Source organism: Seriola lalandi, unplaced genomic scaffold, assembly GCF_002814215.2.
Source record: "Seriola lalandi dorsalis isolate HSWRI2012SDOR001 ecotype SW California unplaced genomic scaffold, Sedor1 jcf7180002054688, whole genome shotgun sequence".
In the NCBI taxonomy this organism is placed as follows: Eukaryota; Metazoa; Chordata; class Actinopteri; order Carangiformes; family Carangidae; genus Seriola; species Seriola lalandi.
The window spans coordinates 1,503,575-1,520,051 of NW_019525241.1; the positions used below are offsets into that span (position 1 = coordinate 1,503,575).

A 16,477-nucleotide genomic window follows, 5' to 3' on the forward strand; every position below is an offset into this window, starting at 1 on the left:
ACATCTATTTTTGGCTTTTCTCGGCCAATGAAATTATACTTATAATTAACATCTTATTAAAGTCTTATAATTAACACCTCAGTTTACCACGAAAACCTCCATATGCAACTTTTACTTGTACTAGGTATGTATGAGAAACAGCTCTATTTCCTGCCACAGTTTAAACCCTGTGGTGGCAGCAGCACAGTATTTTTCTGATATGGATTAGTACCTCTTACTCTTACTACCTCTTAAGAGCACTGTGGTCAGGTTGGATTTATGTCAGCTAGTAATGAATTCAAAAGATGCTTGAAAAAACCTAAAAGTGTCCACAGAATCATAATTCAGGTCGACACCCTTCCAGCTCACAAATCTAGTAAACCAACCTCAGTCAAACTGGATGTTGTCTCAGTTCAGTTCTTTAATCATGTGAGTGTGTTCAAAGAGTATAGGAAGCATATTAATGGTTTTATCTAGTTGGCAGACTGAAGATATATGGTGCGATAAGGAAGTGACAGAGAAGATAAAGACAGCATTGACAGGAAATCACCAAGAGACGTGCAAAACACAGTGGGCAATATTTTACGTTCTCTATTTAGAAGATGTTGAAAGTGTTTCAAACTGGAATAATCTGAAAACATCCCATAAATCTACAAAGTACTTACTGCAATGAGATAAACATACATCATGTTTACTAAATAAAACTGTAACAGAGGCCTTTAGAGCATCCTATATATTTGCCATTTATTTTTAGTTAGACCTATGATTGCAAATGTCTGTGACTGACTGACAGAGTTGAGTGATCATATTTCCACCATTGGTCGGCTGAATGCCACGTGCCTGAGTTTCATCATTGGCCGTTGCTCTTTCAAAATGAATTGGCTAAAACAGTTTCTATTAGGGGGTGTTTACAGTCTGCAGTGTTGCCAACTTAGCGCATTTGTTGCTGGATTCAAGACTTATTTTCAGACAAGTGCCTTGTGACAAATCTAGCGATTTTTTGGACAAACGTTAGCTACTCAGCATCCGTGTGTACAGCTGAAATCACAACTCAGTCTTTGTCTTTAACTGATGTGTTTGGTTATTTTGTCAGATAACGTCATGGTTATAAAATCAGGATCTTAGCAGCAGCTTGGAAGTGACTGCTGGTTAACATGTAGTCTTAATGGCCCACATTTCAGTCACTATTTCAAACTTGTTCTGTGTCTCACAACAGAAACAGGAAACCATGTAAAACAGCTATATTGTGAATTCAGCTGTATTAGGCAGAGAGTAGGAGAGAAGCACACAGATAAAGAGCTGAAACCAGCTGACATTAGGCTGAATGCAGACGGTTCCACAACAGTTTTCAACTGTGTCCTCAATTTCACACACTGAACATACACGGTCCAGACATATGTACATTATACTAGCTTTTAAGGTTTTTTTTTTTTGGTTTTTTTTTTAACATCAGTTTACTTTTAGTTTTTTTATTAGATTTTTTCTTTTTTTTCCAACAGTATCTTTTTCAGTAATGGACAGAATGCATATCACTTCACTTCTTATACAAACCTTAATGAGCTGCCCAACTCCCGTCCCGATGAAGAAAACCATCCAGGCCTTCTGCCTCACTGCCAGCACAGAGGTCATGTGGTTCTGCCTGAAGAGCACTGCCTCCGGCTTCAGTGTCTTTGGCGGAGAAACACACACACATCTATTATCACTTTTACATCCAAACAGCATTCATGGTATTCTGCAGTGAAGAGATCTCAGGTTAGAAGCAAGTATTGAGAAAACTTCATGTTAAAACTGCTCCAAGTTGAATTAGACATGTTGCTATATTACACTATGAAGCACACACCTTGAGTCATGACTTATCAATTAATATCTTGTGATATGTCTGTGTGGTGATATGTTGAATTATTATCTTTGTGTAGGTGACTCCTGCTACCACAGTTGAAAATAAAAAAGCATTAAATGTATTTAACCCTCAATCATGCAGGGTTTTGTTTTTATTTTGTATCAAGCCCCACAGAAGGATGTGGAGGACAAAAAAACGTTCCATCTAATTTACATGCAATTGCATAGGTAGGTGTATAATTTAATAGTTATCTAGTTTCACCAACATTTAGATTTAATATTTTGATTTAATATTAATATTATTAAAGAAAAGAAAACATGACAAAGCTGGTAAAAAAAATGGGGGGGGGTGTCACATTTTAAAAATACATTATTTGAGTTAAATGTGGCACAATGTTGCTGTTGATTTCAATAAGCACCACAAATATTGTACAGTCTTGAATTCTTATTTAATTCCATGTAAATCTATTAAGCTTAATTTGATTTTCATTTTTTGTTATAACTTAACTTGCTGGAATTTTAAATGAAAACATGAGGATCGACTGTCGGTCTTTACTTCTTGGTACAGACACTGCATATGCTGATAATGAATTATCATCAAAGTATATGACATGAGTGTGCAGCTACAGTAACTTACAGCTGAATTTTTTGTCACCCGTTACCTTTTTAACTGTTTGCTTGGTGTTACAATCACTACAGAAGTCTGGATCTGCATCGGCCTCTCCGCTGAGATCAGGGCTGATGTCAAACACTACCAGCTCGGTGTTCAGCTGTCCTTCATCCACACTGAACACTCCGCTCCAGAGCACCGGCGGACCGCCCGGGATCAGCGAGGAGGCCAGGAGTCTGTTACCGTCACCACCACCTTCAGAGACACTGAGAGTCGCGCCCCGCAGCGACTTGACAGTCTCGATCTTGTTGGTTTTGCCCTCAAACCAAATTAGACGGACTTTGTTACTTTTGGAGCCGGAGGGCACGTTGGAGAGCAGATACAGGGTTGAACTGATCTGAAATCCGTCCACAAACTCCACATCGCCTTTACTTTTGAAAGAAGATCGGGAATGGTCATCATTAAAAGAAAATATACCTCCGGACTGCTTCTCATCCGTATTCTGAAGGTTGAGAGTTTGGGTACTAGAGCGGCAGCGGCTCGGACCAGAATGTTCTTGATGGTTTTTCTGTATCGCGGTCAGAATGTAAAAGTGTCTCTGGGTTGGACTCTTCTCCACTGTCACCAAGACTGAGACGGACGCGCTGCTGCGCCTCAGTGGTCCCACATGGATGCTCTCCCTGTGCACAAGCTTAGAGATGTTCATCAGGTCCAGAACCTCACAGTAACCACAGTTATCGTCGGTCACCCCGCAGCTGATCAGAGTGCCGTTCTCAACAAATGGCAATAACACGTTGACGCTGAAAGTTGCGTTCCACAACGCCACCTCAGAAACACGGTAGAAATGCTCCTCAACCGGCGGGATGGCACCGTCCTTCATGAATCCTCTCTGGGTCAGACTCTGGACCACAGTCAGGTTGTGGCTCAGCTGGTACAGCCTCTCCTCTGTAGCGATGTAAACCGAGTTGGTGGCCACGGCGAAGTGACGGATATCTCCATCAAAAGTGAAGCCTCCATCCTCCCCCCGACACCGACCCGGTTCTCCCCAGAGAATAAACAACAGACCAGGCAGCAGGATCATGTTCTAGCAGCTGTGGCAGCTTTAAGTGGGAAACCCTCATACACTGACGACCTGCATGGCTCTGTACACTCCGCTAGTGCCACTAGTCGTGCGTAAAGGCGCAGTGCGCCTCTGCTGAAAAGATTAGTGCAGAAAGTGGGAGGAGAGGCCCGGAAACGAAAGCATTCAGATTAACTGCATAACTGTTTCTCAGATATAAAGATTTAGCAGCATCTCTGCTCCATTCGTCCCACTTTTGTAATGTTTTTGTCTAACCATAGAACCTGCGCGCTCCTCCAGGAGAGCAAGAGATGGTTCCGGTCTCATTAACTTTTCCATGCAATAACAGGTGCGCTGACTGCCACTACGGTCAGAAAGACATATCAATATTCTACAAGATCTGTGTGTAATGTGCAGCACACAATGTTAAAGCCATTCTGTGAAGAGTCCACTGACACACTGATGGGTCATCTCATTTTCTGCAGCCAAACTTTATTTTAAAATCTAGTGTATAAAATGATGCACAATACATCAGACTGGACGGACTGGATATTTCTAAAATGTTCCTTTTTGAGAGAAGTTGAGTTACCATGTCCATGTGGATGATCAACCGTTGACTGAATATATAAGAATAGAATATCACAGTAGAACAAGAGAAAAGCTGGATATCATGAGTAAAAGTTTACCCTTACAGCCAGAACATTATTACCAGATAGTGTGAATTTTAAAACGGTTGGGCTTTCCCTGAGTGAGTCCGGAGCCTGTGTTATCGCTTCCAGCCACTAGAGGTCGCTGGGCGCCCTCGGTATGACCATGCAGCGGCACGCAGCAGCAGCAGCCCGGTCAGAGGCAGCAGAGTGTCAGAAACTCCAGCAGCTCCGCTCCGTATATTTCCACTGACCCTCCGTTTCGAGGATTCATTCATCCCAGACAGGGCTGCTGCTTGGTCTGTCCGGACAGGATCCGTCCACTCATCCACGCGTCTGTCCATCTAGCTGCACACATCCACTCCGTCCATCCAGCGGTGCGTGGCGTCCGCATCTACATCTAGGAAGGTTACACACATCGTTATTGATCAGCGGACCTATCAACTTTTTTTTGTCTTAAATTCATCTCCTCGTGATCAGCGCCTCATCATCGGGAGATTATTACAGCATTCAGCGGTCTCTGGTGAGTCTTCCTGCCGGTGTTTTCATTTGGGTTTCGTCCCTTCAGGAGGCAGCTCTGCAACACCGAGGTGTGGTAATGATCAAACCTGTGGTCAGGCCACAAGGTTTGAGATTTTCCTAACAGGGTGACACCTTTGGCGAAGGTCATGACACACAGATTCCTCTGGGGTGGAGCTGTCCCTCGTGACATAAAGACATATAATATCTATATGATATTTCCCTGGACATTTACGCTCGTCTTTGGTGTTCATGCTTGTTTAAATTGACCTTATCTAGCTCAATGCTCATTGATGTTATATAAGTCTTCGTAACATAATCTGTTTTTTGTAAGATGAGCTGCACTGTAACATTTTAAAAGTTGGATTAATCTTTCCAGTCAGTCATTTGGGATATTAAATGGGACCAGAGGCAAAATATATATATTTTTTTTTCCTGTAATACAATCACGGTTGCATATCTCATATGCAGCTTCATCCTACGTTGCTACTTGATCTCTCTCCACCTTCCACTCCTGGGTTCAAGGACATAATCAGCATTCAGGAGCAGCTCTTAGTGTTGCATAATGGCCCACATCTCAATGGGATTTAGGATCAGTAAGCGCATCCCATAAGGGCTCTTGCCAAACCAGGCTTCAGGGGAGTCCGAGGGGTCTTGACGAAGGTTGTAGGTGGTATGCCAAGAAAAATGAAAAATGGGTTGATGTGCTGTGATTGAAATCAGACAATGCTCAAAAACAGGAAGTTTAAGCAGCTCTTAGCTGATAAAGTGCATCTAGTATAATGGACCCTAATGAAGTGCAATGGTAATGACTCAGTGCCTGTTCTGAGTTACTTTTTACCAGACTTTAGAATTTCTATGTTATGCCACTTTCTTTGACGCTTCACATTTAAACACTGAGTGTAAACATAACTTTTATTCAAACAGGCACCTTTTTACTTTTTGAAGCTAACACTTCTGTACTTGAAGTAAAATTTGTATTAGAGGACTTCTACTTAGAACAGTCTCGATGTCAAACTGTGGTATTTCTACTTCTACTCAAGTAAAGGATTTTCATTCTTCCTCCACCTCTAACGATTTGTAGCTGTTCTCATCTGTGTTTAGTTTACTGTGTTTGTGTGAAGTGTTTTCTTCCCACCAACAGTGGAGAAAGACAAATATCTATCCTGAGGAGACTTTGTGATAAAATCATATGATCAACAGGGACAAACTGGCCAAACGTCTATGAGTGTGAGGGCTGTCTGAGAGAGACCTGTCACAACTGGCTGAAAGCACCAACAGTGTATCTCTACAGTGAAGACACAATTTTTACTTAGTTTTCGTTTTATTGACATTTTAGGAAAAGATCGGTAATTTAATACATTTGAGAATTGGGGCATTCTCTCCCTCACCGGTTTCCCTTTAGAGGCAGTGCACCAGTTCACTGTATGTATTTTGATGACAGGCCTGTGGTTTGCAGTCTTTCTATAGCTTGTGGTGCAGCAGGTCTCCTCCCATGGTTTGGAGCTCAGAGGTCTGTAATCTCCCTCAACCACAGCACCACCACCCAGATTCAGTTCTCAGGGTAAAAGTGACACAGCTGGGCACGCAGTGGAAAAAATACACGTGCCCAGTTTGACAGTTTGGATGGAGTCCCTGTACAGCAGAGGTTTATGGGTAAAAAAAACAATAACTAAATTGTAGATTCTAGATAGAGGGCAACAGTTTTTTCTCTTTCCCAACAGAGAGCGGTTTGGGTATGTAGAAAGTCACGTATTGTAATAGTTTACCAGGATGAAACTAAAGCCTGATGATGTGCATCTCAGTAATGGTAATTATAAACAGAAGCAGAACTTTGCGGAAGAACTTTGTTTCAGGTTTAAATCACAGTTGGTGCCCTTTGCCTTCAGTCTGAAAAGCAGTAGTATAGCAGTACTTTTCCTACTCTGTCTGGCAGCAAATTAGCTATTACTTGATGCAGGTGATACTTGTACTATTCAGTTTGTACTGTAGCAGTGTAGTTAGTCTTAATTGTTTGATTATTGCTGAGAGTTAGGAGAGGATTGGTACTACTCTCACTTCTGTCTGTTTAATATGAAGCTACAGCTAGGAATTGTTTTGCTAAATACTGGAAGCAGCAGAAACAGCTAGCCCGGCTGTGTTCAGGTAGTGTGGCGCAATGTGGCCAAGAAATAGCCCCGCACCTAACTAACCATTTAAACACAACTTGTCCTCTTCATCAGATAGAAACATGCAATAAAAACATTTGCAAGCTTAAATCTCTGACCTTTATTATAAATCATTGGCTTTGTCCTTGAAACTGGATATGGCTGAAAAAACAAGCACATTTGTTAACATTCTCTGTTCAGTTCAAATCTTTTTTGACGTTTATGTTGATGAAAATGAGGGTAAAGGCAATGATTTACAATAAAAGCTAAAGGTCTCAAATGGGTTTTATTTCATGTTTCTATCTGCTTCAGAGGCTGAGAAATAACGGTTTTAGAGACAGCGTGACATCAGATGAATCTTTACCTCTAGCTAGCTGTGATACTGGCTCGCAGATGAATACTCTAAGTTATTTTCTGGATTGTTTTCATCCAGGTAACAGCTGTAATCTGCTTCAATATCACTCCCCTCACTCAGGTTGTCAGCCATTTACTGAACCACAACTTTTTTTTGCAGCTAAAACCACTGAAAACACCAATTAAATACATTTCCCTTAATGGATTTCGCCTCACAATCTAATCACAATGCCGTTCATCAGTCACATGAACGACGAAATCATTCGGTCTAAATGGGTTAATATTTAGAGAGACTGAGAAGGGAACAAGTAGTCCAAGACAAAGACGTGTTACTTAGATGTCTTTGTGGCAGGCCTCACTGAAGGCCTGATTGCTAGCCAACAAATCTAACTGATCAATCAATCCACAGAGGTCATTGACAACCTGCAGTTCATGTGTCTATCTCTGCAGTGGATGCAGCTGAGATAAAGGGGATAGTGACCGTCTTGTCTGACCATTCAAAGGTGGCAAACAAAATACTGGACTGGTATTTTAAATGCATGGGCTGCTGCTGGTGTTCGATTGTACTGTTTGTCTTGGCTCTCTGTAATACTTCTCTTCTTCTTTTTTTTTTTTTTTTTTTTTTTTTTTTTTTTTTTTTAGAAGCTTTGTGTTTTATCATACAGTATCATTGTAGTTCTTTTTGTCTTTGGCTTGGACAGTCTATGTTGTTTTTGTCTCAGATCCAAACGGTCATAATACAGTATATTCTTTTCTTTCTGCGTTGGGTGTGTGTGCTGTGTTTGCACTTTCTATTGTAGTCAGTAAAACTTGATCTGTCCTCAAGAAGAAAGTTCCAGATGTTTGTCCTGTGACTTCACTACATAACTGTGTGTGTGTGTGTGTGTGTGTGTGTGTGTGTGTGTGTAAGAGAGTGAGTCAGGTTGGTGGGTGAAGTGGGTGGAGGCCATAAATGGCAAAATGTGAAGAAGAATGACTGCCGTGTTGTAGGGAGACACTACTGTGTGTTCCTCTTCCTCCTCTTTCACTGGTGTTTCCCTGCTGCTGCGTAGGAGAGGGATCACTGCAGTGGTATGTATGTGTGTCTATGTGTGTGTGTGTGTGTCTGCTTACAGTAATATGTGCAATATGTAAAATAAATTGAGAGAGGAGAGAGAGAGGAAGCAAGTACATAAATGCCAGAAAACAGGCAGAACAAAAAAAAAAAATCACAAGTTTTTTCTTACAGAAAGGAACCATACAAGCTGTTTCTGTGAGCTGCTACTATTCCACCATATCCTCTTATGTTCTACAACGAAGCTACAACCAGTAGTTGATTAGCTTAGTTTTGCATAAAGACTGGAAACTAGTCCAGCTCTGTCCATACATAACAAAATGTGCCCCACAGTATAACTGATTGGTTTAATACAAAACCTGTAACAAAACTGTACAAACGGCAACCCTTTTTTCTTGTCCCGTGTGAACAAACACTTTACGCTTGTTAAGTTCTTCTCCAGACATGTTTTAAGCTCTGTAAAAATACTCTGCTATTAATATTTTGTGGTTTTAACACATGAAAAGTGAAAAAAAAAAAAGGGAAAACTGGGGGTGGATGCCCATCTACTCTTACTTTCTCATTGAGAAATTCTGTTTAGGCCTTATGTCCCGCCCACCACCACTGCTTGTGCTAGGTTGAAAGGTGAAAGAGCAAGATGGTCAGAGGAGGAAGCATCAGAGAGACTCAGCCACATGTTTGAGCCTCACTCAGACCCAGACTCAGATGAGGAGTCTGGTGAGACCAGAATCAGAGACTAGCAGGTGGATAAGAATGGTTAGCGTAGTTAACATCTTTTATTTCTTTATGTTGTTTGTTAGCTTGTAACTGGCAGTGGCTGAGACAGTGTGAGTGGTTGTGCTAATGCTAACTCTCTCTCTCTCTCTCTCTCTCTGTACTTACAAGGTTTCAGGTCCCCCCCCCATCCCCCCATCCACACAAGTCGTATTTTACTCATGTGTCATGTATTATATAAAAACACCATATGGATGTTAACAAGGTTAAATACTTCTTTGTCATTGGAGAGGGTCTTTAAGACCTGTTACTGAGGGTGATGTGGAGTCAGGTTAGCTGTTTCCAGTGTTTAAAAAAGAAATGATGAAAGTAAGTGATGGGATTTATATGGTGGAATCTACTGAAGTTCACCACTTCATAACTGAATGGAGTTCAATGAAACATTCAGTAAGTTTCGCACTGAATTTTGAGGGGAAAACTTTTCTTTTTGAATTTGATAAGTGGACAAATGTCCATTTTTTCATATAATGGGGAGGGGTCATGACCCCCCGGTACCCCACGGTGCTTACACGCGTGTTCCCAAACACCTCAGGCTAAACTAGATGAACAGACTAAAATGCTGCAGCAGTATTACAACATCATTCAGTGTTTTGACTGTGCTGTCTGGTCGGTGGAAATGTGCCCACATTAATAATGGTGAAAACAAAATATTTAAAGATGCCGACGGCTGCCATGATGACCCTTGCCGAGTGAGAGAGATGGATGATCGACCTCCACTTGAGCCACACCAAGCGGCACACAGACACACCATATATGGATGTGTGTGTGTTGGCACACAAGGGAGCAGGTTAGCTTAAACCCTGAGTGTGTCTGTGTGTGTGTTTCCATTGTGGATGAAGGAGGAGAAAGCTGGAAAGTTGCCACTTCATAACTTCAACCAGTGTGAAGTTGGCTAACATGTTTCTGACACTGTCACATTTTTCAACTTTTACTGAGCTGAACAGTTTGTGCTGAACTTGTGACTCGTTTTCTCCCATTTTTCTTGCTATATCTCGTTTCAGCCAACAGATACTAACAGAGAGACGAGTCTAATTTATACACTGACAATAGATCTTTTCACAAACATGGCAGCCGCTCCGTAGAAGGCTATAAATTGGTTCTCATCATTGCCAATTTTCTGTCACCTGTAATCACTTATTAGGTGTTTCATTTTATTCTGTAACACAACACAAATAACATGTTAGGAATCACTGTTGTCTTTCAATAGCCACGAACTGTCTTGGGCTGCTTGATTAAATCTGACTAACTTTTTTTGGTCCATTTTACGCAGTGTCAGAACTGATCAAAACTTTCTGCAGAAAAATTGATTCATGTTTTATTCCAGTATTTAAAATGTATATTAAAATGACCGATCAGTCTAATGGGAACTGTGAAGCTCAAAATAACGCTAGCGGGGCATTTACATTGCATGCTGTAAATCAATAAATTCAAGTCACCGTCTGCATTCCTGCTAATTTGAATTGCTTTGTAAGTCACTGTGTCCAAGGATTCCTCTGGAGTCATCCAGATACAGATTTCATTTTCATCATCATCATCATCATCATCATCATCATCGCTTGTTTTTCGTTAACAGTTGGAGCCTCAGCCAGGAGAAAAACAAAGTGTGTTGGGGCAGAAGTTAAAAATCAATTATCTTGTGAAATAACTTCACAGTGGGTTGTTTTCTTATTAAACAGACTTGTGCTTGGCTGCAGTTTTGTTTTCTTTTTGAACAGGCGAGTTCAGCTCTGTGTCTCTCACTCTTTACTCGACGCCTCCTCGCTCTGTCTTCTGTTCCATTTATCAGCCTTTTGCATCTCACACACCTGCATGAAACATCCCAGTTAGGAGGTCGAAAACTCTGAAACACAGCCTTAACTGTCTCTGTACTACATACTGCTCACCAAGGGGTCTGAAGCGGACGCCTTATTGATTGCTCATCTTTGTGTGCGTTCTCTGCTGTGGTTAGACTGTCGGAGGCATGTGAGGGCCGCCTCCTTCAGCTAATTAAATATCTCTGGCAGCAGAATACAGTGCGTTACATTAATTTAATATCATGAATATGCTGCTCAACGTGCTGCACAACAGCACATGACTAACAGTGTGGGTGCCTTTATTAAAGCAAAAATAAGTAACTTTTTCTACACACCAAATGCATGCTCCTCTTCCCCACATGTCAACATACATAAATATGAAGCTAAAGTGGTGCAGCAGAAAAAATTGCTTAATTATACTTGATTATACTACAAGTGATATTACTTTCTGTATCAGTATCAAAAATATTATTATGATTAGTATTTCTCTATCAGTTGTACAAATATCAGATATATAGTCCAGCAAAGCTACAAAAGGTACACACAAATTTTTCCACTTTCTAATTATGATTTCACTCAAAATCATATATTAATCAACTGTTTATAAATACTGAATATGATATATGAACAACTTCTAATAATAATATCATCTAAACTAACAAATCGGTTATCTCCTGAAATGAGGATCAAACTTTGTGAGAACATCATTCTCTTTGTAAGCAGATTCTAAGATCTACATATTCATATTTGAGAATATGTATATTCATATTACTGAGGCCCGCCTCACTCTCCTGACTGATAGTCGTCCACCTACAGAATGAACAATCCATTCACTGTGCTCCATCCTCTTCTCTAGATTGAGTCACGCTGTGCCAGGATGCACCGGTGTCTGTCATTACCATAACTGCAAAGACTGCTTCACTAAAATAAAACAATCCCATCATCTCTCAGCCAAGAACACAACCCTCACACACACGTTCTATCACAAACTGCTAGAACCACATCCCTTGCTGTGCCAAAAGTAAAAACACCCTCATGAAATATTACCAGCAAAAAAGAAAATCCTGCACACAAAGCAATGTACTGAAATGTACTGTGGCATCAAAAAATAAAAATGCACTGTCCTACATGTTTCCACAGACGCTGCTGGATGGATGGCTGACCTCAGTGTTCACTGATTGGCTCGCTGAGCTTCGCTGGTTGCACCTGCTGTCATGGCCAAAAGCCCGGAGGTGAAGCTGGCCGTGTTCGGCAGAGCGGGGGTGGGCAAGTCAGGTAAACTGCTGTGTGTCTGTGTTAATCTGTGTCCTACAAAGACTTGTGGTCTGTTCATTCATGGGTTTTCTTTGATTGTAAACAGATTTTTACTCTTAACTTTGGTGCTTAAATCCATTTTAAATCAATTTTCAGGCAACATGTAAAGGACTTAAACATGCTGCTGCAATATCTTCATTGTTTTGGTTTTTAATTTCTTTCTGCCTCGGTGTATCTCACCATGATGTCTGCTTTCTAATGTTTTCCTTTCATCCTGTCTGCATTTTTGTACTTGCCGTAATTTCTCCTGGTTCTCAGTTTGTTTGCGTAGTCAACATTACAGAAGGAGGCTGTTTTTGGTCTGGCTTAAATGTCTTCACTCCCACAGATAAGTCTGTTGAGTCATTATCATTTGGTTTCAGCATTCCTCTGTAAGCAGCAGTAGAAGCAGCGGCGGTAGCAGCTTGGCCTCAGCTGGCGCACTGTACGTTTACTCCAGTAGCTGAGACAATAACACAGACCACATGTTTCCTGTCGGCTGCAAATCAAGACATATTGCTTCTGTGTCACAATCAGCTGTTCGAAAACATGCTTTGGGATTGCTTCCATGTCGAAGGAGGCCATTAAAATGCCTGAGGAGGTCAACTCAAGTACTGTACTGAAAAGTAGAATGACTGAGGAGTTCATAACCTTCAGCTGAGAGGAGTGCGGTTGTAAAACAAGGCTGAGAGGCTGACATCAAACTCTTTCTTTAAGGAGGTGTATTGTTAGCCCTGACCATCCTTTCCTCGCTTAAGAAGAGTGTCCAACCCCCACCTCAGTGATGATTATTGAATTTGAAAACTAACAAGAACATGCTGATTTCTTATCTGATACCAAAGCAGTAGAAATATCACTCAAAACAATCACAGCTAATGATATTTAACAAAATATAAAAGCAGATAACCGGGTGTGAGTGCACTACCTCATTATACTACCATCTGTCATGTCAGCCAGCTCTACTAAACTCCATGATTCGGTTACATAGCGTTCTACAAACCTTAGGGGAAAAGTCAAAACATCAATATTTTACCTGTTGTGTAACAGCCAAGCCTGTGTTAAAATGTTTCATGAATAACAGATAAAATCACTGGGTTTGAATATTGGTTTCACCCCAGGTGGTTTTCACAGTAGCACAGTATCAAATTATTCGGAAGATGCAACCTGCTGCTGGATAACAGGTAAAACAAGACTAAAAGTCAACAGCATGCTCTCAGCTCTGAGAGGCTGTACTTAGCTGTACAGATTTATTACAATTCATCCCGATGTGGACATGAACCCCAAGTATCCGCTGAGATACATCAGTCTGAAGCAGCCGACTGACCAACCATGCCATGGTATGGTAAAAAAATATGTTTTACTTCTCCTTAAGGTTTGTATTGGGAATGCATGTGACTGAGGTCATGAATGGGGCGAGGACTGATGGAGTCATACTTAAAACAGAGACTTCCAGATGGTTCTGTCATGTCTTTTACCCTTTTACACCAAAATTACTGGATATAAGTGGGTTTTTTAAACACAGGTATACCTGCTAAAAAAAAAAAAAAAGGTGAATGACTCCTTTTACAATGCCAACCGAGTTTGCCTTTCTGAGAGGACACACACAATTGCAGGGAGCAATGTCAATGTTAAAATGGATCACTCGCGTGCTCCTGTCAGTGTCAGAGCCTCCGTGTGAGACTCTTCGATCGGTGATTCATTGCTTGTGCTCTGAGAGATGCCTCAGCACAGAAATGGGGTGAAAATTAGCATGTTCACCTAAGTGTTGTGTTTACATCACTGCTGATCAGAGCCAGAGCCGATAAACACCTGCGTCTACTGCAGTCATTTGACCCAGGACTGAATGCTGATTGGACCCTTTCACTTTGCAGACAAAAGCCCAATGTCAGCTGGGTTTTTGACCACTGTAAAAGGGGCTTTTGTCTCCTGACACGATGTCTGGAGTGCAGCATGAAAGGACAGAGAAAATGAACTGACAAGTCTAACGTCAAAAGAGAGTGTTGATAGTCTAGCTTTCAACCTGATTGTTGTCTAGATGTGGTGATTAACTTGTTATTTGCGTAATGGAACACAGTTCAACACAGACTGACTACAGACATTTGATTTTCACGTGGACACTTGATTCATGCAGCTCTGCAGTTGCCTGATCCTCTCCTATCACCTGCGTGCCTCTCTTTGCTCTTATTAATGCACAAAACAGACAATCAACAGAAAAGCAGTCATTGTGGTCACATCTAAAGCTACATGTAGCCTCGATGATCCCTTCAACAATGAATGGCTCTCATCTAGACATAGCCCTTTAGTGGAAGCCCACAGATGCTAATGAATCAGCTTCTCCACAGTTGACAAACATCTGGACTGTGAATTATACTCCCACTTCATGTACAATATGACATGAGGGAAAAAATAAACACTTATGTTAAACAGGTTGTACGTGTTGTTTTGAACCTTTCAATGTGTTAGAGTGAATAAATCTCCAATAACTGCACTTCCATTTCCAAAGAAGTTACATACAAAGCATTTAAGCTGTCAGAGAGACTGTGATTTAAACAGGAGGCCAAGGTTCAACCTCCCACCTAACCACCATCTGAATTGTCTTTGAGCAAGGTGCTAAACTCCTGCAATGTGCTCTAATGTAGCTGAATGCTGATCTCTGAACCTCCGAGTGGAGGAGAGGTTCAGCTATTCCCACATTACATTTCATCTCATGAAGTGATAACACTGAGGTGATTAATCCATTAGCCAACTGACATGACGTCAAATTTGATAATATAATGATAATAGTCCTTTATCAAGAAGAAATGCCTCAATTTTTCTGATTCCACATTCAAGGATTATCTCTTATTTTCTGTTCTGTATCGCTGTAAACGGAATGTTTTGAACAGTTGGTTGGACACACAAAAATCATGTTTGAAATCTCATCTTGGATTCTTCACAACTGTGAAGGGCATTTGTCATTTTTTTTGTGTTTTCTTAATCTTATGGACTAAACTATTAATGAATAGGACTACAGCCATGCTAGCAGCGTGATGATGCTGACATACTATTATGTGTATATTTATTAATATTTGTAGGTATTAAAACCAAAGTATCAGCCAAATTAAAGTATTCAACTGATGAGAAGTTCAGGGCATCAACAGAGTCATTAGGATTCATCCTCTGGGCACTATAAATGTCTATACCTAGTGGACATCCATCCAGTGTTTGTCAAAATTTCACTCAAAGCCAAACATGGCAACCTCATGCAGTGCTAGAGAAAAAGTCAGGGGATCACCAGACTCATTAAAAATTCATCCTCTGGAGACCATGAATGTTTATAGTGATTTCACGGAAATCCATCCAACAGTTGTTCAGTCCAGACTGAAGTGGTGGACTGATGACCCGACTGATATTGCTATCGAAATAGCCACTTCGGTAGCATGGCTTAAAACTGTCTGTGCGGTCCACATGCAGTATGTTCTTTAAATTAACATCACTTGAAACATCTGACATGAGGTGTGTAAGTATGTGTGTAAACGGCAGCTTTCTGCTATTTACTGTCCCATAAATCCCATCTTCAAAAGTACTAAATACCAAACAAAAGGAATTATTGCCACATCTTTGCCAGTTTCATTACAAAACAGAATCAGTATCAATATCAGCCTTTAATAACCTTTATAATCTAAACTACAGTACTACATGTTCTTAATAATTGAGCTCATCTCCAGACTTTGAATACTTGCTTCACTAATGTTTGCATCTTTACTTTGGACAGCAGTACCTCTGCATGTGTTAGTGTGTATGTGAACCTAATGGTCCTTATTTGAGAATTACGTGTACTTTTGCTTTAGCTGGAATTTTGTTCCCTGCTGGCTGGAGAAAATGTGTACTTAATGAGTGGCAGCAGACCTGCTGGGTGTCTTGGCGTCGTTGAGGGTTAGCTGCACTCTACATTATGGTCTGACCTGGACTGCTGCAGAGCGATCCAGCACTAATAAAGACCAGAGTGTATTAAGTGTGAGTGTAACTGTTCTGGGACTTCTAAGCTTTTTGGTTTATTGACTCGGCAGAGGGAAACTGGGGTTTAGGAAATAAGATAAATTTGTCCATTTACTGCATCTCCACCTTGGTCCCTGCTAAACGCACACATCTACACAAGCACAGGCACACCCACAATGAGTTGAAAACGCAATAAACTACTCACTGGCAAGGGTTTCTGTAGTTTTGTCAGTGAGGAGAAGTTGAGTAAACAGTACAAAAGCAAAAAAGTAAGAGAAAAAATTGTCCTTATAAGCATTTATGAAGCGTGACAGATGAGGTAAGTGTCCTGTCATTTAAGCTGCTCTTGCAGAGGTGAGGCTGTCATGGATATTAAACCAAAACAGCACATTTTGTTTAATTTTACAGATACAATAATCAATATGTTTAT

General features: G+C 40.9%; 2 protein-coding genes across 3 annotated transcripts in view; one reads left to right on the forward strand and one right to left on the reverse strand.

The window, feature by feature from the left end:
* plxnc1 (plexin C1) overlaps nt 1–3,653 on the reverse strand; it is a 27,445-nt gene extending 23,792 nt beyond the window's left edge. The window contains exons 1-2 of one of the 2 annotated variants that reach the window (XM_087178435.1): nt 2,481–3,653; nt 1,531–1,647 (exon numbers count right to left, since the gene is read on the reverse strand). In XM_087178435.1, coding sequence (XP_087034561.1) covers nt 1,531–1,647; nt 2,481–3,509 — 1,146 coding nt within the window. In that variant the 5' untranslated portion in view covers nt 3,510–3,653. The remainder of the gene's footprint in view (nt 1–1,530; nt 1,648–2,480) is intronic. The other variant, XM_023423008.2, reaches the window with a different exon arrangement.
* Nucleotides 3,654–4,338: 685 nt separating this feature from the next.
* Nucleotides 4,339–16,477, forward strand: part of rerg (RAS-like, estrogen-regulated, growth inhibitor) — a 42,933-nt gene continuing 30,794 nt past the window's right edge. The window contains exons 1-2 of the mRNA XM_023422940.2: nt 4,339–4,658; nt 11,917–12,051. Of these exons, the coding sequence (XP_023278708.1) occupies nt 11,991–12,051 (61 nt within the window). The 5' untranslated portion in view covers nt 4,339–4,658; nt 11,917–11,990. The remainder of the gene's footprint in view (nt 4,659–11,916; nt 12,052–16,477) is intronic.